This window comes from Heteronotia binoei, chromosome 2 (assembly GCF_032191835.1).
Source record: "Heteronotia binoei isolate CCM8104 ecotype False Entrance Well chromosome 2, APGP_CSIRO_Hbin_v1, whole genome shotgun sequence".
NCBI lineage: Eukaryota > Metazoa > Chordata > Lepidosauria > Squamata > Gekkonidae > Heteronotia > Heteronotia binoei.
Genome location: NC_083224.1, coordinates 4,094,163 through 4,119,771, shown reverse-complemented (window position 1 = coordinate 4,119,771; position 25,609 = coordinate 4,094,163). Strand labels below are relative to the sequence as shown.

At 49.5% G+C, this 25,609-nt stretch overlaps 1 protein-coding gene across 1 annotated transcript in view; it reads right to left on the bottom strand.

Moving 5' to 3' along the window:
* Positions 1 to 25,609, bottom strand: part of LOC132590309 (oocyte zinc finger protein XlCOF6.1-like) — a gene marked incomplete at its 3' end in the record, with an annotated part of 34,037 nt that overhangs the window by 980 nt on the left and 7,448 nt on the right. Inside the window, exons 2-3 of the mRNA XM_060263366.1 lie at positions 25,481 to 25,607; positions 21,484 to 21,876 (exon numbers count right to left, since the gene is read on the bottom strand). Coding sequence (XP_060119349.1) covers positions 21,484 to 21,876; positions 25,481 to 25,607 — 520 coding nt within the window. The remainder of the gene's footprint in view (positions 1 to 21,483; positions 21,877 to 25,480; positions 25,608 to 25,609) is intronic.

Below are 25,609 nucleotides of genomic sequence, written 5' to 3'. Positions count from 1 at the left end.
CTACGAGAGCCACACCTGAGCTCTTGCTCAGAGGGAGCTCCTGACCCTACAAGTCCCAGTCCCCAGAAGGCCTCCTGTCCCTGCAGTGGGCTGTGTGATTGTACCAACTGAATGTTGCTCTGAACTCAATCCAAAATCCCCCATGGCTATTCCTTGTCTCCTCCAGAGCCAGTTTGGTGTAGTGCTGAAGTGTGCGGAGTCTTATCTGGGAGAACGGGGTTTCATTCCCCACTCTTCCACTTGTAGCTGCTGGAATGCCCTTGGGTCAGCCATAGCTCTTGCAGAGCTGTCCTTGAAAAGGCAGCTTCTGAGGAGAGCTCTCTCAGCCCCACCCATCTCACAGGGTGTCTGTTGTGGTGCGGGGGGAAAGGTAAAGGAGATTGTGACCTCTCTGAGAGTCTTGAGATTCAGAGTATAGGGCGAGATATAAATCCAATATCTTTGTCTTCTTGACATCCCCAGAAGGACTCCTCCCCCCCGCAGCGGGCTGTGTGATTGTACCAACCTGCAGTGGAGACGCTGCACAGGTTCTCTGTAGTTTTCCGAGCCCAGTTCAAAGTGCTGGTTATGACCTTTAAAGCCCTATATGGCTTGGGACCTGTCTACTTTCTGGACCGCCTTTCCCCACACGAGCCCCAGAGAGCACTACGACGAAGCTCGTTAAATCTGTTAAAGATCCCCGGGCTAAAGGAGGCCCGTTTGACCACTACAAGGGCAAGAGCCTTTTCCGTGGCTGCGCCTGCCCTCTGGAAGGCCCTTCCTGAGGAGACCAGGGCCCTGCGGGATTTATCACAACAAGGTTTTTAACAACTAAACGGAGGTACTTTTAACATCTATGGGGGTGTGTACTATCTACCCCACAAGAGCATCAGAAATTAATTCAAAACAGACAGAGCGCGCCATCTGAGCTGCATTTAAACTGTTTTAATATTTGAATGTTTTAATAATGTTTTATTGTTATAAGTTGAATCTTTCATCAAATTGTGACTGTTGTTAGCCGCCGTGAGCCCGTTTGGGGAGGGCGGGATACAAGTGCAAGAAATAAAAATAAAATAAATAACTAAATGTTGCTCTGAAGTCAATCCAAACTCCCCCATGGCTATGCCTTGCCTCTTTCTTGGCCTAACTGAATGATACTTACTGTCAGACAGCTCATTTGGGGAGGAAATATGCTCTTGAGATCCTCTTGAGAAACTCCCCAGCTTTTCTTTGGATGTAAGGCGATTGTCTTTCTCCACCAAAGTCTCTCTTATACTTCTGGCTTCATTTGCAGACAGAGAGAAAGAAAAAGTAATCATTCTTCTATCGGGAAGGAAATAACTTCAAGAGTAAAAATTCTTCTGGAATCATGGTCAGGATTTTAGCCCGCAATCCCAGCCAGCGTAAGAGGGACAGATCTGTGAGGCAAAGCAGCCTAGTTCCCCTCAAGGGTTAATGTGAGTATTAAATGGTGTGTCTGACTTGCAGATGTTGATGATTTCACCCCGTCCCCCAACCTTATTTTTCTCAAGGCTGGCTTTGGTGAATCCTGAGAACCTGTATCCACTTGTGTAACCAGGAGTTAGGGGGTGCTGACAGCTTCTGGAAGATTCCATCAGGGAGGACCCTCGATTGGGTCATTCAGACCACCTGACACTACAGAGGTAGAAGTATAATACCAGGGGGACCCAGGCTTGGGTTCTTGACAGGATCTTTTCCAGGTCACAGTCAAAGGGGATGTTTGTAATCCCATCCAGGGGGGGAGGGGGTGTTGTAAATGTAAGCAGCAGAGAAATGAGGATCTGGCCCCTTCCGGATTCTCTCTCACGTTCTCTTTCTCTCCACCTTTACCTCTGGATGGGACACCTTTTCAGTAACACCAACAAAACGGGATCACACTTCACATTACACACAACAAGAGAAACAAACAGTGCGGTGTAGTGGCTAGCAATGTTTAGTAAAACCTTTTTAGAAAGCAGCCCCGTGGCGCAGAGTGGTAAAGCAGCAGTACTGCAGTCTGAACTCTCTACTGACGACCTGAGTTCCATTCTGGCGGAAGCTGGATTCAGGTAGCTGGCTCAAGGTTGACTCAGCCTTCCATCCTTCTGAGGTCGATAAAATGAGTACCCAGCTTGCTGGGGGGAAAGTGTAAAAGAATAGGGAAGGCAACGGCAAACCACCCCGTAAAAAGTCTGCTGTGAAAACATTGTGAAAGCAACGTCACCCTAGAGTCGGAAATGACTGGTGCTTGCATAGGGGACCTTTCCTTTCCTTTTAGAAAAACCATAATTTTTTTTGTATATTACAACAGCACAAAAAGTTCCATTCTCACATTACAATATTACAAGAAAGGTCCAATGTGCACCCAGAAACTTACCATTCAATCCCTTTGGAGCTTGCTTTCTGCCATCAAAAGGAATGGCTTGCTCCTAATAAAAATATTGTAGAGAGCAATTTGCCAGCAAGCTCCAGAAGGCTTTTGTATCTGATTAAAGAAGTGGTTCAGGACTGGTTTAAGCTCCAAATAAATACATATATACACTTAGGTGGGACTGAGTGGTAAGTTTTTACCAACAATTAACAATATCTTAAAATTTAAAAATTATCTATTTCCATTCAGCTTTGTGGTGTGTCCTGTTGTTATCGCCCTGGTTTACCCCAGGATGAGAGAACTTGAGAAAAACAGATGTTGCAGAAGAGCATTTACATTCAATTGTTACAAGAGGCTGACAACCCTGAAAGAAATAAGGACTACTCTTGAGGAAGAAGTTCATTGACAAAATGAGCCTATATCTCATCTAAATCTGAGAGGCTCACTGGACCTCTCTACTGGCCCGTAGCCAGAAAAGTTCTGGGGGAGGGGCCCCAGAGGAAAAAAAAATTGGTGGGGGGGGGCTGCGGAGCAGCAGTGAGGAATTCAGGTGGGGGCTGCAAGAGCGGTGATGAAAGTGGGGGCCACCAGAAAAGCGGCGGAGAGTTTGGGAGGGGGCCGCAAGAGCAGCGGCGGGGAGATCGGGCGGGGGCAGCCAGACCAGCATTGCGGAGATCGGGCGAGGGCTGAAAGAGCAGCGGCGCAGAGATCAGGGGCCGCAAGAGCGGCGGGGAAAGGAGGGACAATACTTGTTGAGGGGGGTTGGGTAGAGGGGCCTTCCCCCCCTGCGGCCTCCCTTAGCTACAGGCCTGCCTCTCTCGTAATATTTTAATGTGAGAATGGACCTTTCTTGTGCTGTTGTAATGTACAAAAAGATTATATGGTTTCTCCAAAAAGGTTTTACCAAACATTGTTATCCGGGACACCTTCTCAGGCTTCGGTGACGGCCACAACACTGGTCTCAGTCGCCCCTCACCAAAGCTGGAAAGGCCTCAACATGATGTATTGCTGTTCAACAGTTTGATTCCTGCATCATCCCAGGGGCACCAACTCACACCTTTGGCCCTTTTGAAAGCTCCTTACCCAGAGAGATGACGCTTCCATAGTTCTCCCGCATGACTTCCCTGTAGAGAGTCCTCTGGCCCGGATCCAGCAGGGCCCACTCTCCTGGGGTGAAGCAGACAGAAACCTCCTCAAAGGAAACGGGGCACTGAAAGAAAAAGCAGATTCCCTCGTCAGCGATCACAAAATCCTAGAGTTGGAAGGGACCTCCAGGGTCCTCTAGTCCAACCCCCTGCACAATGCAGGAAACTCACAAACCCCTCCCCCTACATTCACAGGATCTTCATTGCTGTCAGATGGCCATCTAGCCATCTGCCTTATTTTCTTTCTTTTTAATGGTTTTAACTGTTTAATTTTAACTGTCTTATTGTGTGATTTAATTATTTCATTATATTGTAATCTTCCCTGAATCCGACTTGGGAAAGGGCGGACTAGAAATCCGCAAAATAACTAAATAAAATAAAGAAACCTCCAAGGAAGGAGAGCCCACAACCTCCCAAGGAAGCGTGTTCTATGCAGGACAGACATTGCACACTGGAAGGGAGGAATCTGGGACGGAACAGGATATACGGCTTGGCATGGGAAAGGGAGCTGGATTTAGATCCTCTCTCATCTGGACCATTGTAGGAACTGTGGGAGCAGAAGCCCCCCCTACCCGAGAAAGAAGGGGGACCCAGGCTGTCTCCCGCTCATCTCCCCTACCTGGACTGGAGGTAAAGCAGCCGTTTCCACACCTCCAGAAAGACAGCGGCTGAACAGCGTCTCTCCACTGCCTGTTCATAACAGAAAGGAAGAAGGGAGGGTGTTTGACTTCTTATTCCATTTGCTTTGTCACTCCCTGCTTCACGCACCCCCTCCCCAGGATTCTGAGACAAGCCCTGTGTACACTCAACACATTCTTTCACATTTTTTACTAAATCCTGGGAGAGGCAGAAGAGAAATACCCATGAGGCTCGGGGTGAAAACCTCTGCCAACATATTTCAGACTTCAAACGTGCCCTGGGAACTCTGGAGTTCCTAAAGTTACAGCATCCCTGCTGGATCAGATACCAAAGCCAGGAATCCCATTCTTCTGCTGCCTGGACCCTTGAGTCTGGGCTGGCAGCCACATGTACAGGGCATTACAGTAGTCTAACCTCAAGGTGACCATTGCATGGATCACTGTTGCCAGGTTGTTGCGCTCTAGGAAGGGAGCCAACGGTCTCGCCCGCCTAAGATGAAAAAAGGAGGATTTGGCAGTGGCTGCTATCTGGGCCTCCATTGTCAAGGAAGACTCCAGTAGCACTCCCTTCAAACGTGCCCTGGGAACTCTGGACTTCCTAGAGTTACAGCATTCCTGCTGGATCAGAGCACAAACCCAGGAATCCCATTCTTCTGCCGCCTGGACCCTTGAGTCTGGGCTGGGGGTGGATATAGATAGGGGTGGAAATGACGTTGCATGAAATGTCACCATCATGTTCAGCCCAAATCCCAGATGTCACTGGAGCATTTCTGGAGAATCCAGCGCAGGGGTGTCGAACACTTGGAGCGTGTGCCAGAAGCGACCCGCCCAGGGCTTCGATCAGACCCACGGAGCTCTTTTCTGCCCCCTCTTGTCTTTACCCTTTGAACTTCTAAGACTACCTCCCTTTCAGTTCTCAGGTTCTTTGAAGCTCTGAGGCAGAGTCTCCTTCAGTTTGGAGCTTTAAAAGCTCTTTGAATCCCTCTTTGAAGCTCGCAGGTTGATTCTCAGTTCCCAGCTCTTCCTGCCTTTCTTTGCTGGCTGCTAAAAGGAAAACGGGTGGTGGATTTTAAGCTCCGTTCCATGTTTTCCTTGTAGCTTTCTCTTTGCTCTGCAATGGTTTTAAATGGAGTGGAGAGGGTTACATTTTCAGAGTTCCTACAGGCAGCTCAAACTCATGCTTCCTGGAGTTGTGTCCCTGCAAACAAAATGTTGATGCTTTCAGCCAGCTTATCTGTTGAATGGCTCTAATCTAGTGAGTACTCTAATGTGGGAACCCACAGCCAAAGGGGGATATTGTACTGGAAAGCCATTGCCAACCTGAGTAGACTTGGGGGTGGGGGAGAAGCTTACAATGCCATTTCACTGTTTCCACAGAGTCATACCCTTTGTGCCTTTTCTTGATGTTTTATTTTAAAAACTGCACTGCCAAATTTCACTGTTCCCCCACCTTTCCAACAAACAATATACTGGAAGAGTTTTAAGTAAATTTGTATTTTAAGTTTAAAAATAATATCTTTAACTGTGTTTGTCTACGTCTGTTATAAAGTTTATATCTCCACTATCTGGCAATATATTTTATGACATAAAAGGCCTGGCCCCACAAAGTCCCATTTCTGTCAGCTCCAGCCCTCCTAACGAAGGAGTTTGACGCCCCTGATCTAGGGTACTATCCGGGCCAAGCTTCACACCAAGGCCTCCCCAAATCTCCTGGGGTTCCGGCCACACCCTGTCATCCCAATTGCACAATCCTGTTTCCCACAGTGGCCCCTCAGATGTCCCTATAAGCACAGGCACAGAAGCCAAATCTCCCCTTTGATTCTTGGCCTCTAGGAACTGGTTTCCAGCGCTGTGACCTTAATGCTCTCCCCATCACATTCACGGGGTGCCCCAATCGCCTCCAGGCACAAAGAGTCCTTACCAGAGGAGAGGGCATCTTGGGCACCCTCCTGGGCCTGCGCCCTCTGCCCTTGCTCCAAGGAAGCTCCGTCTGCCCCAGAGAATGCAGCTTCTGCCTTCACTGATGGTCCCCACATCTGAAATGGATAAGAGATGGGATGGAGAGACCATGCACTGGATCCTGCCCCACTCCCAGACTCTGCACCCTTCCATCAGCCGACCTGGTCACTTATCTGGAGGGAGCAGAAATTATCTACTAGAAGAGGCTGCTGAAGGAGGGATTTAAATCTCCCATTTGGAGGATTAACTCTTGGACAAATTTCCCTCAGGGAAACCTTAGATAAGGCCAGATATTGAATTGGACGTAGCCGGAGGAAACCCCCTCACCTGCTGCTCTGGCTGCCTCTTCTCCTCTGCCTGACTCAGGAGGAAACCTTCGGCCAAGGCCACCGCCTGGGAACTGCTCTCCGGCCCACATCCTCTGACCCAGCACTGCATTTCCTGGGGCAGGAGGGCCAAGAACCGCTCCAGAACCATCATGTCCAGGACCTGCTTCTTGGTGCGCCTCTCCGGCTTCAGCCAGTGGTTGCAAAGGCGATGGAGCTGGCTGCAAACCTCTCGGGGCCCATCAGCCTCATGGTAGCGGAACTGCGTGAAGCGTTGGAAATGTGCGTCTGAGGTCATGGTGTCCTTTGGCAGGTTCTCTGGCACAGGGCTTTCCCAGAATTCAACGTTGCTCTCAGCTTGGGTGGGACGGGGGCCTCTGCTTGCCATCTTCCAAGCTCCAGGTCCTTCTGGGTCCTGCTCTTCCATCTCCTTGCTTTTCTCCGTCTGTGTCAATGTCCCTTTAGTGAGTTGGCTATGAAGAAAGGTTTCTTTCTGGGGAGGGGTAAAGAGAGACACAGACAGTTAAATGTCACAAGGAAAGCAAATGAGAATTGCCCCAGTGGATCAGAGCAAAAGTGCTTCTTGTGGTTTGTAGATCAGGTTTATTTCCATTTTGCTATAAAACATACCAAACTATTTTAGATACGTCTCCCTCATTCTTTTGGGAAAGTTCACTGTCTCTGTTTAGCTCTTTAAGGATGTTACAAGCTTAACCTCTCATTACATTGGTTCAGTCTGTCCCAGGGGATAAATCATAAGGTAAACTGAAGCCCCCAGAGGACCACAGGGACTGGTGACCCCCTTCACCATTGCCTCTATCCCCTGCATAGACCTGAACTATTAGGCAAGAGCGTCTCTTCCAAAAACCATGGAGCGAGCCCCCCTTTGAACGGTGGGGCTCACTTGGTCAGATCCTGGTTAGATGTCCAGCAAAGAGGTATTTGGGGGAGGCTGAAAACCAGCTCCTCAGGGCTCTCCTTTCAGCTAGAAGGAAACTCTCAGTGCAGTTGCAGGATTGCAGATCATGACAGAACAACAGGGTCTCAGTTAATGACTCTCAGCACTCCACAATTAAGAAGGGTACATTTACACATCAGTCTCCAGTTTCCATATATTTATTTACTTCCCTGTTTCCCCTGGCCCAGTATTCGATCCAAGCAAATGAGGACCATATAAACTAACCATGTTATTCCTGTTGGGTCCTCGCATCTCTTAAACATCTTCATCATATTGTATGCTAATCTGCTGCTCACCTTCTTTACCTATAGGTATGGACATTTCGGTGTATCTGAGGAAGTGTGCGTTCACACAAAAGCTTATACCTTGGATAAAACTGTTGGTCTCAAAGGTGAACATATGAAGCTGTCTTATACTGAATCAGACCCCCCTCGGTCCATCAAAGTCAGTATTGTCTTCTCAGACCGGCAGCGGCTCTCCAGGGTCTCAAGCTGAGGTTTTTCACCTCTTTGCCTGGACCCTTTTTTGGAGATGCCAGGGATTGAATCTGGGACCTTCTGCTTCCCAAGCAGATGCTCTACCACTGAGCCATCGTCCCTCCCTCAGTTCAGGTGCCACTGAACTCAAACACTATTCAAAATTAGCCAAAACTACTGAAGAATGAAAAGCTTCTGAAGCATGAAATTTCTTGGAAAAGGCTCTGTAAGTGTGGGATTTAATAGGAATAGCAAGGAAGCACCATTGCTTAATCATATTTGTATTACTTGCACTAATAAGTTCTTGACTGTAAATCAAACTCACTGGCACAGGTGTGGTCCTTGCAGAATAGGAAAGCCAAATGTGTAAAAGTATTCCAGTGTTTGCAAATGGGTAGCTATTCAAATTGTAACATCTACCACCTGGAGGACTCGCTGCCGGCGTCCTGGCTTACTGGGCCATGGCAGATGACCCCATGGTGAAAGGGTGGAGCCAGTACTGCGCACACTGCGCTTCACCTAAAAATTCCTCTGCGCAGGCCTGAAGAGCATGTCCACATCCACAACCCACAACATACCAAGTCCTGCAGCGATGGGCAAGGGGCGAAATGGCAGGTGGAAGATGCCACTGGAAGCCGCAGTCCCGATCCTGCATGTAGGCGGTTCAGGGTATTGGTCGCCTGATGCTGACCCGGAGACGAAAGCATTTTTCGGCAGCACCCTGAACAACCAAGCAGCCTTATTTAGGGACAGCACTGCTTGCTCCGCATGGAGAGGGGCCTAGAAAAGGTGGACTGATACAGCACCAACCTCAAATCAGACTTTTCCCTGCAGCCACTGTGGCTGGACCTGCCTGTCCCGCATTGGTCTTGTCAGCCACCAGCGAGCCTGCAACAGACGTGGACTACTGCACCTTTCTTAAATCTTCGTTCGCGAAGTCAAGCCGAGTGAGAGCTATTCAAATCCCATGCATGTTGGCATACAAAATATTGTGTCCGGAGATCACAGAGTTAATTTCACCAGACTACAACTTTCGCACAAGAAAAGGAAGGGGAGTTCCCTGAAACAGACAAGTGTCTCTTTGGACTTTGTGCTTCTGACCGTTTGTATTTTTTCCTGGCCTGCAAGGAAATTTTGTATGCAAAAACTGTACGGGATCTGAATTGTTACCCATTTGCAAGCACTGTAAGACTTTTACATATTGTTCTGTATTCAGTATTTTTCAATACACTGCTATATTTACAGCTGGTGTGGCTATGAGCATTTGTGCTTTTCTTCTTTACTTTCACATGGCTTCCTCTTGTTTGGGTATTGAACAGCAAAGCCGACAGAGCGCCGAGAGATTCTGATTCCCAGAGAAAGGAGTCTCGTAAGCTTCCTATAAACCGAGTGTCAGGGCCACCCTGCTTCTGAGAAGGGATCCACAAGGAAGCAAGGAGATCCCTGCATTTCTGTTATATTGCTAATGCTAAGTCCACAGAGGAGAGAGCTCCAGGCGGGCAGCCGTGTTGGTCTGAAGCAGCAGCAGAACAAAGCAAGAGTCAAGTGGCACCTTTAAGACCAACAAAGTCTTATTCAGTGCTGAAGGGTGCTTCTAGCACACCAAAGCTTACATTCTGAATCCACAGGACCCTCATTGCGGTTAGAGGGCCATGCAGCCTCTGTTGGAAAACCTCCCAGGAAGGAGAGCCCAGTTAAAGCACAGAATCCTAGAGTTGGAAGGGATCTCGAGGGTCATCTACTCCAGCTCTCTGCACAATGCAGGGAACTCACAAGCCTCTCCCCCTAAATTCACAGGATCCTCATTGCTGTCAGAGGGCCATGCAGCCTCTCTTGAAACACCTCCCAGGAAGGAGAGCCCAGTTAAAGCATAGAAACCTAGAGTTGGAAGGGACCTCCAGGGACATCTAGTCCAACCCCCTGCACAATGCAAGGAACTCACAAGCCCCTCACCCTAAATCGACAGGACCTTCATTGCTGTCAGAGGGCCACGCAGCCTCTGTTGAAAAACCTCCAAGGAAGGAGAGCCCAGTTAAAGCATAGAATCCTAGAGCTGGAAGGGTCCTCCAGGGTCATCTAATCCAACCCCTGCAGAATGCAGGAAACTCACCAGCCCCTCCCCTCAATCCACAGGACCCTCATTGCTGTCAGGAGGCCATGCAGCCTCTCTTGAAACCCCTCCCAGGAAGCCCAGTTAAAGCATAGAATCCAAGATCTGGAAGGGACCTCCAGGTTCATCTAGTCCAACCCCCTGCAAAATGCAGGGAACTCACAAGCCCCTCCCCTCAATCCACAGGACCCTCATTGCTGTCAGGGGCCCCCGCAGCCTCTCTTGAAACCCCTCCCAGGAAGGAGAGCCCAGTTAAAGCACAGAATCCTAGAGTTGGAAGGGATCTCCAGGGTCATCTAGTCCAACCCCCTGCACAATGCAAGGAATTCACAAGCCCCTCCCCTCAATCCACAGGACCCTCCTTGCTGTCAGGGGCCCCCGCAGCCTCTCTTGAAACCCCTCCCAGGAAGGGGAGCCCAGTTAAAGCACAGAATCCTAGAGTTGGAAGGGACCTCCAAGGTCATCTAGTCCAACCCCTGCACAATGCATGGACCTCACAAGCCCCTCCCCTCAATCCACAGGACCCTCATTGCTGTCAGGGGGCCATCCAGGCTCTGTTGAAACCCCTCCCAGGAAGCCCAGTTAAAGCACAGAATCCTAGAGCTGGAAGGGATCTCCAGGGTCATCTAGCCCAAATCCCTGCACAATGCAGGGAACTCACAAGCCCCTCCCCTCAATGCACAGGACCCTCACTGCTGTCAGGGGGCCCCGCAGCCTCTCTTGAAGCCCCTCCCAGGAAGGAGAGGCGGGTCCTTCCCTGCAGGCTTCCGGAGCCCTCTCTGCTTGCCAAGCCCTCCCGCCTCCTTTCGCTGGGCTCCGTGCATTGAGCGAGCGGGGCTGCCTTCGGGGAGCCAGAGCCGGCGTGCAACAGCAGCAGGAGGGGGCTGCAAGACTCACCAGTCCGCCGGCTCCGTTCCCCCAGGGCCTCCGGGTGCAGCAGCCACAGCGCGCCGGCCTCGCCGGGAAACCCTCCCCGGCCCCTGGGTTCCCCCCCCAAGAGTTCCGGCCTCCCCGCCCCCTGCCTGGCCCGGCGGCACCGGCCTCTCTAGCTCCCTCGGGTTCGGTTCTTCCTTTTTTCCTCCCGGGGACTCCCTTCCTCCTCCCTCCTCTCTTCCTTCCTGCCTGTCAGTCCGTTGCTCCACAGCACGCCGGGAAACCCTCCCCGGCCCCTGGGTTCCGCGCCCCAAGAGATCCGGCCTCCTCCAAGAGTTCTGGCCCGGCGGCACCGCCCTCCCTCCCTCCCTTCCTTCCGGGGGCTCCCTTCCTTCCTTGCAGGTGGGGGGGGGGCTGGGTCCTTTCCATTCGCCGTCTTTTAGCCCCGGCCGGAAAACGCAACCTGACCTTTTCCTGCTCCCGTTTCCTTGCAGAGATCCCGCGCTTGGCCTTGCATCCCGCGTTTCCGCCTTGCATCAGGGCAGGCAGAAACTCAGCGGGTGAAGTTCGGCGCCTGGCATTAGGGTTGCCAAGGCTAATGCAAGAAATATTTGGGGGCTTTGGGGGTGGAGCCAGGAGCAAGGCTGTGACAAGCACGATTGAATTCCAAAGTGACTGCACACCTTTTACATCTCTCACATCCTTTGGAAACAATGCAGGATACTCACAAGCCCCTCCCCCTCAATGCACAGGACCCTCCTTGCTGTCAGGGGCCCCGCAGCCTCTCTTGAAACCCCTCCCAGGAAAGAGAGCCCAGTAAAAGCATACAATCCTAGAGCTGGAAGGGACCTCCAGGGTCATCTAGTCCAACCCCTTGCACAATGTAGGAAACTCACAAGCCCCTCCCCCTCAATCCACAGGACCCTCCTTGCTGTCAGGGGCCCCGCAGCCTCTCTTGAAGCCCCTCCCAGGAAGGAGAGCCCAGTAAAAGCATACAATCCTAGAGCTGGAAGGGACCTCCAGGGTCATCTAGTGCAACCCCCTATCCAATGCAGGGAACTCACAAGCCCCTCCCCTCAATGCACAGGACCCTCCTTGCTGTCAGGGGCCCCGCAGCCTCTCTTGAAGCCCCTCCCAGGAAGGAGAGGCGGGTCCTTCCCTGCAGGCTTCCGGAGCCCTCCCTGCTTGCCAAGCCCTCCCGCCTCCTTTCGCTGGGCTCCGTGCATTGAGCGAGCGGGGCTGCCTTCGGGGAGCCAGAGCCGGCGTGCAAGAGCAGCAGGAGGGGGCTGCAAGACTCACCAGTCCGCCGGCTCCGTTCCCCCAGGGCCTCCGGGTGCAGCAGCCACAGCGCGCCCGCCTCCCTCCCTCCCTCCCTCCGGGGACTTCCTCTCTCCCTCCCTCTTTCCTTCTTCCTTCCTTCCTGCTTCCTGCCAGTCCGCCGGCTCCGTTCCCCTAGGGCTTCCGGGTGCAGCAGCCACAGCACGCCGCCCTCGCCGGGAAACCCTCCCCGGCCCCTGGGTTCCGCGCCCGAACAGTTCCGGCCTCCCCGCCCCCTGCCTGGCCCAGCGGCACCGGCCTCCCTCTCGGGGGCTCCCTTCCTTCCTTCCTTCCTTCCTTCCTTCCTTCCTTGCAGATGGGCGGTCCTTTCCACGCGCCATCTTTTAGCCCCGGCCCGACCTGCTCCTGCTCCCGTTTCCTTGCAGAGCTCTGCCTTGCAGCAGGGCAGGCAGAAACTTAGCGGGTGAAGTTCGGCGTCTGGCATTAGGGATGCCAAGTCCCATGCAAGAAATATCTGGGGACTTTGGGGGTGGAGCCAGGAGCCTTTGGGGGTGGAGCCAGGTCCAGGAGCAAGGCTGTGAAAAGCACCACTGTACTCCAGATTTGACTGCACACCTTTTTAAATGCCTTCCCTCCATTGGAAAAAATGAAGGATATGGGCACTTTCTTTGGGGGCTCATAGAATTGAACCCCCTGGTGCGATCTGTTTGAAACTTGGAAGGCATTTTGGAGAGAGGCACTGGATACTATGCTGCAGGTTTGGTACCCCAACCGCAAAAAAGAGCCCCCCTCCGAGCCCCAGATACCCGCAGATCAATTCTGTATTATACCCTATGGGAATTGGTCTGCCTAGGGAATAATGGAGTGCTCGAAGACATTTTCCTCGCCCTCTGCTTTCTGATGACCCTGAAGCGGGGTGAGGGCCTCTAAACAGCTCACCCTCTCCAGGCTACAGAACCAAAGGATGCTTTTTGGGGGGGGGGGGGCGGGGAGTGGATGGACTCTATGGCATTGCACCACAGCCAGGGTTGCCAACCTCCAGTTTGGGCATGGAGAGGGATCTCCTGGCATTGCTGCTGATCGATAGTTGACTAGAGAGATCAGATTCCCTGCTTCAGCAGTCAACCCCTATAGCCCTGTGCCCTGATGAGCTCTCCTCCCCAAACTCCTCCCTCACCAGGCTACACCTCCAGATCTCCATCTCTTTCCCAACACACAGCTGGCCACCCTACACCCCACTGAGTTCTCCCTCCTCCGCTGGCTCCACCCCCAAATCTCCAGCTCTTTCCCCACACACAGCTGGCCACCCTGCACCCCACTGAGGTCTCCCTCCTCCGCTGGCTCCACCCCCAAATCTCCAGCTCTTTCCCCACACACAGCTGGCCACCCTGCACCCCACTGAGGTCTCCCTCCTCCGCTGGCTCCACCCCCAAATCTCCAGCTCTTTCCCCACACACAGCTGGCCACCCTGCACCCCACTGAGTTTTCCCTCCTCCGCTGGCTCCACCCCCAAATCTCCAGCTCTTTCCACCCCCAAATCTCCAGCTCTTCCCCAACACACAGCTGGCCACCCTGCACCCCACTGAGGTCTCTCTCTGGCGCCATGCCCAAATCTCCAGGAATTTCCGCACCTGGAGTTGGCAAGCCTCCATCTCCAATCCCCCACTGATTTATTGATTGATTGATTACTTATTAAGAGCCCCGTGGTGCAGAGTGTTAAAGCTGAAGTACTGCAATCCTAAGCTCTGTTTACGATCTGAATTCGATCCCTGGCGGAAGCTGGTTTTTCAGGTCGCCGGCTCGAGGTTGACTCAGCCTTCCATCCTTCTGAGGTCGGTCAAATGAGTCCCTAGCTTGCTGGGGGGAAAGTGTAAAAGACTGGGGAAGGCAATGGCAAACCACCCCGTAAGAAGTCTGCCGTGAAAAGGTTGTGAAAGCAACGTCACCCCAGAGTCGGAAACGACTGGTGCTGGCACAGGGGACTTTTCCCTTTTCTTTCTTATTACTTTAGACTTTTTTCCCGCCCTCTCCGCAAGCGGACTCAGGGCGGCTAGCAATCAGTCGAAAAATCTACAATTACAATTTTAAAACGATAAAAACAATTGAAAAACATTTTACGGTGCTGCTTAACTTCAGTGTAGGCGGGATCTTTCTTTCTTCTGCCAGTGATCGGAATTCCTCAGCAGTGCAGGGGGGCAGTCCTCTCCCGGTTCAAGACCTGTCAAAACAATTCAGTTTTGCAGACCCTGTGGAATTGGGAAAGATCCCACAGGGCCGCATCTTTGACACCCCTGCCCTAGCCCGTGTAGAACACAGTCTGGCCTCCCTTGACCCGGGGATAGACGGTAGGTTTTGTGTCCCTGAACGCAGTGCTCTCTGGGGAACAGGCGGAGAAAGGCGGTCCCGTAGATAGGCAGGGCCCCGACCATAGAGGGCTTTAAAGGTCAATAGCAACGGAGACGGAACACAATAGGTAGCCAGTGCAGCTCTTTCAGCACCGGTTGAATGTGCTCCCATTGAGGGAGCCCCGTTAACAGCTGTGTTGCAGGGTTCTGCACTAGCTGTGGTTTCTGAGTTAGGTTCAAGGGCAGTCCTACGAACAGAGCATTACAGTGATAAATAACCTGTCACCCCTATCCTAGGACGATTACAATTCATTTCATTAAGCTTCACCTTTCCTTATAGTTCAAAGTGCTTACAATAACAGTTGAAACTGTTTTCATTTAAGGAAGAAGAAAAGGAAAGGTCCCCCCTGCAAGCACCAGTCGTTTCCAACTCTGAGGTGACGTTGCTTTCACAACGTTTTTACGGGGTGGTTTGCCATTGCCTTCCCCGGTCATTACACTTTCCCCCCAGCAAGCTGGGGACTCATTTGACCGACCTCGGAAGGATGGAAGACTGAGTCAACCTTGGTCGGGCTACCTGTATCCAGCTTCCGCCCGAATCGAACTCAGTCGTGAGCAGAGAATTCAGACCACAGTACTGCAATACTGCTGCTTTACCACTCTGCGCCACGGGGCCTTTCATTTAAAAATACTTTTAAAAATCCCTAGTCCTCCCTCCGTTAAACGAGATGCCTGCCAATTCAAACCCTCTGAAAAGAGAGTTCAGTTCCCACTAAAGAAAATGGCTGCTTTGGAAGGTGGACTCTGTGTAGGGTTGCCAAATCCGACTCAGGAAATATCTGGGGACTTTGGGGGTGGAGCCAGGTATGGCAAGCACGATTGAACTCCCAAGGGAGTTTTGGCAATCACATTTAAAGGGACCTCGTGCCTTTTAAATGAACGTTAAGAACATAAGAGAAGCCATGTTGGATCAGGCCAAAAAAACCAGGTGCCATCTGGAAGTCCATCAGTGGGGCCAGGACACTAGAAGCCCTCGCACTGTGCCCCCTCCCAAGCCCCAAGAATACAGAGCATCAGTGCCCTAGACATAAGAACATAAGAGAAGCCCTGTTGGATCAGGCCAGTGGCCCATCCAGTCCAACACTCTGTGTCACATAAGAACATAAGAGGGGCCATGTTGGATCAGGCCAATGGCCCATCCAATCCAACACTCTGTGTCACATAAGAACATAAGAGAAGCCCTGTTGGATCAGGCCAATGGCCCATCCAGTCCAACACTCTGTATCACACAAAGGTTGAAAAAAACAGGTGCCATCTGGAGGTCCATCAGTGGGACCAGGACACTAGAAGCCCTCCCACTGTGCCCCCAAGCACCAAGAATAAAGAGCATCACTTGCCCCAGAGAGTTCCATCTATCCTCCTTGGCTAATAGGGCTCCAAGTGTCCTAGCCCCACTGATGGTGCCTGGGTTTTTTTGGCCTGATCCAACATGGCTTCTCTTATCTTCTCAACATTCAAGAGTCCAAATTGGATCCCTCTGTCAGGACCTCCCGGCCGTGACGTATGGGGCACCAGAAGCCTTAACGACTAAAAATTTCCGGCAGGGTGGGAGTTGTGAGTCACTGCTCATCTCCTCGGATGCCAGTCATTAGTAGGAGGAAAAATTTTTAAAAGGGGGGGGGGACTCAAAACAAAACAGAAAAAAGGTTTCCTATTATGGAAAACCCATTTATCAAATGACATAAAAGACCCTGGGAACTTCTACATGCCAAGCAATTTCTGTAGGCCAGTGTTTCCCATTTGCAGGGTCGTGACTCAGTACCGGGCCACGGAAGCCTCACTACTGGGTCACAAGAAAAGCCAAAGCTAGCCCCGCCCCCAGCAAAGCCTGACCTGTGCTCTGCTTCCTTTCTTCCCCCGTCTCTCTGTTGTGTAGAGAAAAGCTAGCCTTGAAGACTGACACAGGCTGCAGAGCCTGAGCTCCATTTAGCTTCCTTCCTTTCCCCGTCTCTCTGTTGTGCAGAGAAAAGCTAGTCTTTGAGACTGACACAGGCTGCAAAGCCTGAGCTCCATTTGGCTTCCTTCCTTCCATCTCTCTGTTGTGCAGAGAGGAGCTAGCCTTGAAGACTAGCACAAACTGCAAAGCCTGAGCTCCATTAGGATTCCTTCCTTCCTCCATCTCTGTGTTGTGCAGAGAGGAGCTAGCCTTGAAGACTGACACAGGTTGCAAAGCCTGAGCTCCATTTGGCTTCCTTCCTTCCCCCGTCTCTCTGTTGTGCAGAGAGGAGCTAGTCTTGAAGACTGACACAGACCGCAAAACCTGACGTCTACTTGGCTTCCTTCCTACCCCTTCCTTCCTTGTTTTTTTTTGTCCCCCCCCCCCTTTTATCTTTCTTTCCCTGTAAGTGGTGCTCTGTCTGTATTCTTGGAGCTGGGGGGGGGGTGGGGCGGGAAACACAGCCAGTAAAAAGCTGCAAGCCCCTCATAAATATCCTTTTTGGGATAACTGCAGAAAAGGTTGTATGAACTTTATAGAACTTAAAATTAATTCATTAATTGCAGTCCAATTCTCTGCTACCTTTCACAGCAATTTCCCAGTGTTTTAGCCAAGTATGAAAAATAGCTGTCAAAAGATTTTCTTGAAACCAAGCAAGCTTGGTTGTAGCTTGAGGCAGGGTTCCAGTAGCAGCAGCTGAAGGAAAGGCCTACTAAATGTGTCAGATATTTTGAGGTAGAGCAGCTGCCAGGGCCCAGTGTGGGTGGTATACAGTGCTGGCATTCCTGATGGCAATGGCAACAGCACTCCCAACTGCATATACTGGCCAGTGCTGTTGAGGAAGGGGTGTGTAGGTAGTGCAGGCAACTGAACATGGGCATGAGGAAGGTGGAGAAGAACACACAGATAGATGCCTGCAGGTGTGGAGGTGGAAAGAGGGGACTCTGGGAATGTATGAAAAAGTTGCAGACTGCCCACTTTCCACTCCCATTTTGGCTCAGCATGAGTTTCAGAGAGATTTTTCTGAAAACGAAGTTACTTAAGAAGAAGGAGCAGGTTTGGGGGAATGCCCTGGAATTGACCATCACAGGAAATGGTAGAGTTTTGGTTCAGTGTGCCCCAGAAGTGACATCACTTGGCCCTTGACCTGGAAGTGACACCACAGGAAATGACATAATTCCTGTCTCCCAGCTTCACCCCCGAAGTCTCCTGGCTCCACTCCCACATTTTAGTGGGCCACGAAGAAGTGTAAAAATAACCGGGCCGCCGGAAAGAAAAGTTTGGGAAACCCTGCTGTAGGCGGTTTCAGACATTAAAAAAAACTGTTTCTATCCACTTTAGTGACCACTTGCAAGTGGATTTTGGCCTTTCGCACAGTAAACTCCAGTTGCAAAGTGCATTGAAAGTGCATTTTTCAGTGTGCGTGAAACAGCCCCGCACCACTGAGCCATGGTCCTTTGGCTCCATTTCAGCCTTTGATACACCATGTTCCAATTCAGATGACCAGATAGCTATGTGTAAGTAGTTAATAGTATAATCCTTCGTGGACTTGGAGCTTCTCTCCCCGCCCCCAACCCTGGTTCTGCATGTCAAAAGTTGCAGGGGCGTCTTGCCTCGAGTTGGCAAGGAGTGGTTTGTTGGATTAACAAGAATTAAAACCCTCCACCCTTCAAAGGCCACCTTCCCAGTTTCCGGTTCGGCTCTGGGATGGAAGACACACTGATTAACAAAACTGTTCCACACTTCAGCTTTGAAAAAACCTGAAAAAGTTTATTAAGAAAAAGTCAAAAAAGTAACAAATCACTGTCTGATGATAGAGAAAAAAGAATACCAATGCCAATAGCAAAGTTTCAGTCAGTCAAAAATTTATTGTGTATAGCCATTGGCCATTACAAAACAGAAAACAAACGCCAAAGTTCACAGAAAACATCTTAAAAGTTCCCCAGAAGGGCCGCCCTCAAGAAGTTGTTGTTGATGGATGATATTGGATTTATACCCCACCCTTCACTCTGAATCTCAGAGCAGCTTAGAAACTCCTTTTCCTTCCCCTCCCGACAACAGACACCCTGTGAGGTAGGTGGGGCTGAGAGAGCTCTGACAGCAGCTGCCCTTTCAAGGAGAACTCCTAAGAGCTACGGCTGACCCAAGGCCATTCCAGCAGCTGCAAGTGGAGGAGTGGGGAATCAAACCCCGTTATCCCAGAAAAGAGTCTGAACACTTAACCACTACACCAAACTCTCCATCAGTTACATTTGATATCACTCTTGCTCTTATCAGCTGCAAAGGCAAGCAAAGAGACTCTATAAGATACATGAGCATCATTGTCAGATAACAGAAAGAGAAAGTTTCAAACTCTCAAACCCAGGTAACCAGGAGGGGAAGAGGCTAATCCCCCTAAAGGAAGGCCTCCAGCAGCATTAAAGAGCCTGCCAGCCAATCAAGGCCGAATGATTAAGTATCATTTGCAGGTGTGGGATGCTTAGGGAGAACACACCAAAGCCGCAGCTGGAATACTTCACAGAGGGTTAGAACAGCACTCCTTTGGTAGCTGAAGCCAAAGGAACTTACGATTTGTGTTGCTGGTCAAACATCTGAGAGGGAACAAGCTTCAATAACAGATGATACTTCTGTTCACCCCAGCCCCCACAATTAGATGGGGAAAAAAATTACAGTTTACAATAATAATTTAGTAATTTACAATAATTTCATAGCAGTATTCATCAACTTATTAAAACTAATTTCAAAGGACCAGATAGCTATGTATAAGGAGTATAAATCTCATATACCTGATACACATAATAATCTCTTAAACAACCTATGAACATTCCTTAGTTCAGCTTCGTTTTCTCAGATTAATAAACAATCTAGGGTTGCCAACTGCCTGGAAGAAAAGAGTCTGGTATCCTTCTAATACCATATGAGGTAGTAGGATGTATTTGAAAGTTTCAAATACGGCTAAAGTTTCTTCCATATTAAGAGCATTTTTAAATATTTTTTCCTGGTTACAGCAACATTTCTGTGTACATTCAAGCTTTCTACAATAGTTTATATAGTGCCTACTCTTTATACGGATTGTGGTTGTTTTTTAGTTATAAAAGAAGATAAAAGCTGCTTTAACAGGCTAAGCAATTACATGGTTTCTATTCTTTGGGGGTTTTGGTGTCGCTGAAGAGTGTCACTCTGACTAAATCTCTTTCCATGCTCTGAGAATTGAAAATGTCTCTCCGTTGGGTGGGCTTTCTGATGATTTGCAAGAATGTCACTCCGACTGAATCTCTTTCCGCACTCTGAGCATTCAAAAGGTCTCTCTCCTGTGTGGGTTTTCTGATCACTTTGAAGACTGCCACTCCAAGTGAATCTCTTCCCACACTCTGAGCATTCAAAACGTCTCTCCCCTGCGTGGGTTCTCTGATGATTTTGAAGATGACTATTCTGACTGAATCTCTTTCCACACTCTGAGCATTCAAAAGGTCTCTCCCCTGTGTGGGTTCTCTGATACTTTTGAAGACTGCCACTGTGACTGAATCTCTTTGCACACACTGAGCATTCAAAAGGTCTCTTCCCTGTGTGGGTTCTCTGATGACTTTGAAGACTGCCAATCTGACTGAACCTCTTCCTACACTCTGAGCATTCAAAAGGTCTCTCTCCTGTGTGGGTTCTCTGATGACTTTGAAGACTGCCACTGTGACTGAATCTCTTTCCACACTCTGAGCATTCAAAAGGTCTCTCCCCTGTGTGGGTTCTCTGATGACTTTGAAGATTGCCACTGTTACTGAATCTCTTTCCACACACTGAGCTTTCAAAAGGTCTCTCCCCTGTGTGGGTTCTGTGATGATTTTGAAGACTGCCAATCTGACTGAACCTCTCCCCACACTCTGAGCATTCAAAAGGTCTCTCTCCTGTGTGTGTTCTCTGATGACTTTGAAGACTGCCAATCTGACTGAACCTCTTCCCAGACTCTGAGCATTCAAAAGCTCTCTCCGCTGTGTGAGTTCTATGATGCCTCTGAAGATTTCGTCTCTTACTGAACCTCTATCCACACTCTGAGCATTCAAAAGGTCTCTCCCCTGTGTGGGTTCTATGATGCTTTTGAAGAGTGCCACTCTTACTGTTTCTCTTTTCACTTTCTAAACAGTCAAAAGGTCTCTCTCCTTTGCAGATTCTCTGATGCTTGTGAAGATTCCCTCTCTCACTGAATCTCCTTCCACACTCTATTCAAAAGGTCTCTCCCCTGTGTGGGTTCTCTGATGCCTTTGAAGACTAACACTGTGACTGAATCTCTTTCCACACTCTGAGCATTCATAAGGTCTCTCCCCTGTGTGGGTTCTCTGATGAGTTTGAAGATTGCCACTCCGACTGAATCTCTTTCCACACTCTGAACATTCAAAAGGTCTCTCCCCGGTGTGGGTTCTCTGATGAAGTTGAAAATGGCCACTCTGACTGAATCTCTTTCCACACTCTGAGCATTCAAAAGGTCTCTCCCCGGTGTGGGTTCTCTGATGAAGTTGAAAATGGCCACTCTGACTGAATCTCTTTCCACACTCTGAGCATTCAAAAGGTCTCTCCCCTGTGTGAGTGCTATGATGCCTCTGAAGATTTCGTCTCTTACTGAACCTCTTTCCACACTCTGAGCATTCAAAAGGTCTCTCCCCTGTGTGGGTTCTATGATGCTTTTGAAGAGTGCCACTCTGACTGTTTCTCTTTTCCCTTTCTAAACAGTCAAAAGGTCTCTCTCCTTTGCAGATTCTCTGATGCTTGTGAAGATTCCCTCTCTCACTGAATCTCCTTCGACACTCTGAGTATTCAAAAGGTCTCTCCCCTGTGTGGGTTCTCTGATGACTTTGAAGACTGCAACTCCGTTTGAATCTCTTTCCACACTCTGAGCATTCATAAGGTCTCTCCCCTGTGTGGGTTCTCTGATGAAGTTGAAAATGGCCACTCTGACTGAATCTCTTTCCACACTCTGAGCATTCAAAAGGTCTCTCCCCTGTGTGGGTTCTATGATGCTTTTGAAGAGTGCCACTCTGACTGTATCTCTTTTCACTCTCTAAACAGTCAAAAGGTCTGTCTCCTTTGTGGATTTTCTGATGCTTGTGAAGATTCCATGTCTCACTGAATCTCCTTCCACACTCTGTGCATTCGAACGGTTTCTCCCCTCTTCGTTGTCTTTGGTGCAGAGGGAGCTGTGATCTGGTTCTGAAGTGCTTTACACACTGAACGGATGTACTTGCCCTCATTATCCTCTGCTTTGGAAAACGTGCATTATGTCGTCTTCCATCTTTCTTCTCAGCTGTATGGCTGCCTTTCTTTCTCTTAGGTCTGCCTGGATTCCTGATGTTTTCTTTCAAGTCCACCTTTTCAACTCGATCTGGCAACTGCTGATTCAGTTCCTCACCCTCCTCATTGCTCTGATCATCCTGGGCTGGAATAAGAAGAGAGATCCCATTAACACCTGGAGGACGGGTAAGTTCTAAAGGCATCGATGTGGCTGCAGGAGGAAAGGACTGAGGGCCCTTCGGCCTCCTTCGGCTTGCCTGATCTTAACCTCTCTCCCACCCTCCCCAGATATCTAGTCTTTTAGGATACCTCATCCCTACACCTGAGCTCTTGCTCAGAGGGAGCTCCTGACCCTACAAGTCCCAGTCCCCAGAAGGCCTCCCATCCCTGCAGTGGGCTGTCTGATTGTACCAACCAAATGTTGCTCCGAACTCAGTCCAAAATCCCCCATGGCTATTCCTTGCCTCTTCCAGAGCCAGTTTGGTGTAGTGCTGAAGTGTGCGGACTCTTATCTGGGAGAACGGGGTTTGATTCTCCACTCTTCCACTTGCAGCTGCTGGGATGGCCTTGGGTGAGTTATAGCTCTCGCAGAGCTGTCATTGAAAAGGTAGCTTCTAAGGAGAGCTCTCTCACAGGGTGTCTGTTGCGGTGCGGCGGGGGAGGTAAAGGAGATTGTGACCGCTTTGAGACTCTTGAGATTCAGAGTATAGGGCAAAATATAAATCCAATATCTTTTTCTTCTTGACATCTGCAGAAGGACTCCTCGCCCTGCAGCGGGCTGTATGATCGTACCAACCTGCAATGGAGACGCTGCACAAGTTGTCTGTAGTGTTCCGAGCCCGGTTCAAAGTGCTGGTTATGACCTTTAAAGCCCTATATGGCTTGGGACCTTTCTACTTTCTGGACCGCCTTTCCCCACACGAGCCCCAGAGAGCACTACGATCAAGCTCGTTAAATCTGTTCAAGATCCCCGGGCTAAAGGAGGCCCGTTTGACCACTACAAGGGCAAGAGCCTTTTCCGTGGCTGCGCCTGCCCTCTGGAAGGCCCTCCCTGAGGAGACCAGGGCCCTGCGGGATTTATCACAATTCCGCAAAGCCTGTAAGACATACCTGCTCAGGCAGGCTTTTAATAACTAAGTGGAGGCACTTTTAACATCTATGGGGTGTGTACTATCTACCCCACAAGAGCATCACACATTAATTCAAAACAGACAGAGCGCACTATGTGAACTGTATTCAAACTTTTTAAATATTTTAATAATGTTTTATTGTTATAATGTGAATCTGTCATCGAATTGTGACCGTTGTTAGCCGCCCTGAGCCCATTTGGGGAGGGCGGGATACAAGTGCAAGAAATAAAAATAAATAAAATAAATAACTAAATGTTGCTCCAAAGTCAATCCAAACTCCCCCATGGCTTGGGCTAACTGAATGATACTTACTGTCAGACAGCTCATTTGGGGAGGAAATTTGCTCTTGAGATCCTCTTGAGAAACTCCCCAGCTTTTCTTTGGATGCAAGGCGATTGTCTTTCTCCACCAAAGTCTCTCTTATACTTCTGGCTTCATTGGCAGAGAGAGAGAAAGAAAAAGTAATCATTCTTCTATCGGGAAGGAAATAAATTCAAAAGTAAAAATTCTTGTGGAATCATGGTCAGGATCTTAGCCCGCAATCCCAACCAGTGTAAGAGGGACAGATCGGTGAGGCAAAGCACCCTAGTTCCCCTCAAGGGTTAATGTGAGCATTAAATGGTCCGTCTGAGTTGCAGGTGTTGCTAATTTGACACCCCCCCCCCCTCCAGCTTATCTTTCTCAAGGCTGGCTTTGGTGAATCCTGAGAACCTGTATCCAGTTGTGTAACCAGGAGTTAGGGGGGACTGGGTGGGTGCTGACAGCTTCTGGAAGATTCCATCAGGGAGTACCCTCGATTGGGTCATTTGGACCACCTGACACTACAGAGGTAGAAGTATAATACCAGGGGGACCCAGGCTTGGTTCTTGACAGGATCTTTTCCAGGTCACAGTCAAAGGGGATGTTTGTAATCCCATCCAGGGGGGAGGGGGTGTTGTAAACGCAAGCAGCAGAGAAATGAGGATCTGGCCCCTTCCAGATTCTCTCTCAGGGTCTCATTCATCTCCACCGTTGCCTCCGGCCGGGACACTTTCTCAGTAACACCAACAAAATGGAGTCACACTTCACATTACACGCAATAAGAGAAACAGACCCTCTGATGTACGGGCTAACAATGTTTAGTAAAACCGTTTTAGAAAAACCATATAATTTTTTTGTACATTACAACAGCACAGGAAAGGTCCATTCTCACATTACAATATTACAAGAAAGGTCCAATGTGCACCCAGAAACTTACCACACAATCCTTTTGGAGCTTGCTTTCTGCCATCAAAAGGAAGGGCTTGCTCCTAATAAAAATATTGTAGAGAGCAATTTGCCAGCAAGCTCCAGAAGGCTTTTGTATCTGGTTAAAGAAGTGGTTCAGGACTGGTTTAAGCTCCTTAAATGTATATATATACACACACACACACACACTTAAGTGGGACTGAGTGGCAAGTTTTTAACAACAATTAACAATATCTTAAAATTTAAAAATTATCTCTTTCCATTTAGCTTTGTGGTGTGTCCTGTTGTTATCGCCATGGTTTATCCCACGATGAGAGAACTTGAAGAAAAAGATGTTGCAGAAGAGCATTTCCATTCAATTGTTACAAGAGGCTGACAACCCTGAAAGAAATAAGGACTACTCTTGAGGAATAAGTTCATTGACAAAATGAGCATATATCTCATCTAAATCTGAGAGGTTCACTGGACCTCTCTCCAGGCCTGTAGCCAGAAAAGTTCCGGTGGAGGGGCCCCAGAGGAAAAAAAATTGTTGGGGGGGCGGGGCTGCAGAGCAACAGTGCGGAATTTGGTCGGAGGCCACAAGAGTGGTGATAAGAGTGGGGGCCACCAGAAAGAGGTTAGGCGGGGGCCGTAAGAACAGCGGTGGGGAGATCGGGCGAGTGTCGCAAGAACAGCAGTGCAGAGATCAGGGTCCGTAAGAGCGGCGGGGAAAGGAGGGGCCATACATGTTGAGGCGGGGTTGGGTGGAGGGGCCATACCCCCTTGCAGCTCCCCCTCAGCTACAGGCCTGCCTCTCTCGTAATATTGTAATGTGAGAATGGACCTTTCTTGTGCTGTTGTAATGTATAAAACGGATAGAAGGAAGTACTTCTTCACCCAAAGGGTGATTAACATGTGGAATTCACTGCCACAGGAGGTGGTGGCGGCCACAAGCATAGCCACCTTCAAGAGGGGTTTAGATAAAAATATGGAGCAGAGGTCCATCAGTGGCTATTAGCCACAGTGTGTGTGTGTGTGTGTGTGTGTGTGTGTGTGTATATATATATATATATATATATATATATATATATATATATATATATATATATATATATTTGGCCGCTGTGTGACACAGAATGTTGGACTGGATGGGCCATTGGCCTGATCTAACATGGCTTCTCTTATGTTCTTGTGTACAGAAAGATTATATGGTTTCTCCAAAAAGGTTTTACCAAACATTGTTATCCGGGACACCTTCTCAGGCTTCAGTGACGGCCACAACACTGGTCTCAGTCGCCCCTCACCAATCAGCTGGAAAGGCCTCAACATGATGTATTGCTGTTCAACAGTTTGATTCCTGCATCATCCCACGGGCACCAACTCATACCTTTGGCCCTTGTGAAAGCTCCTTACCCAGAGAGATGACGCTTCCATAGTTCTCCCACATGACTTTCCTGTAGAGAGTCCTCTGGCCCGGATCCAGCAGGACCCACTCTGCTAGGGTGAAGCAGACAGAAACCTCCTCAAAGGAAACAGGGCACT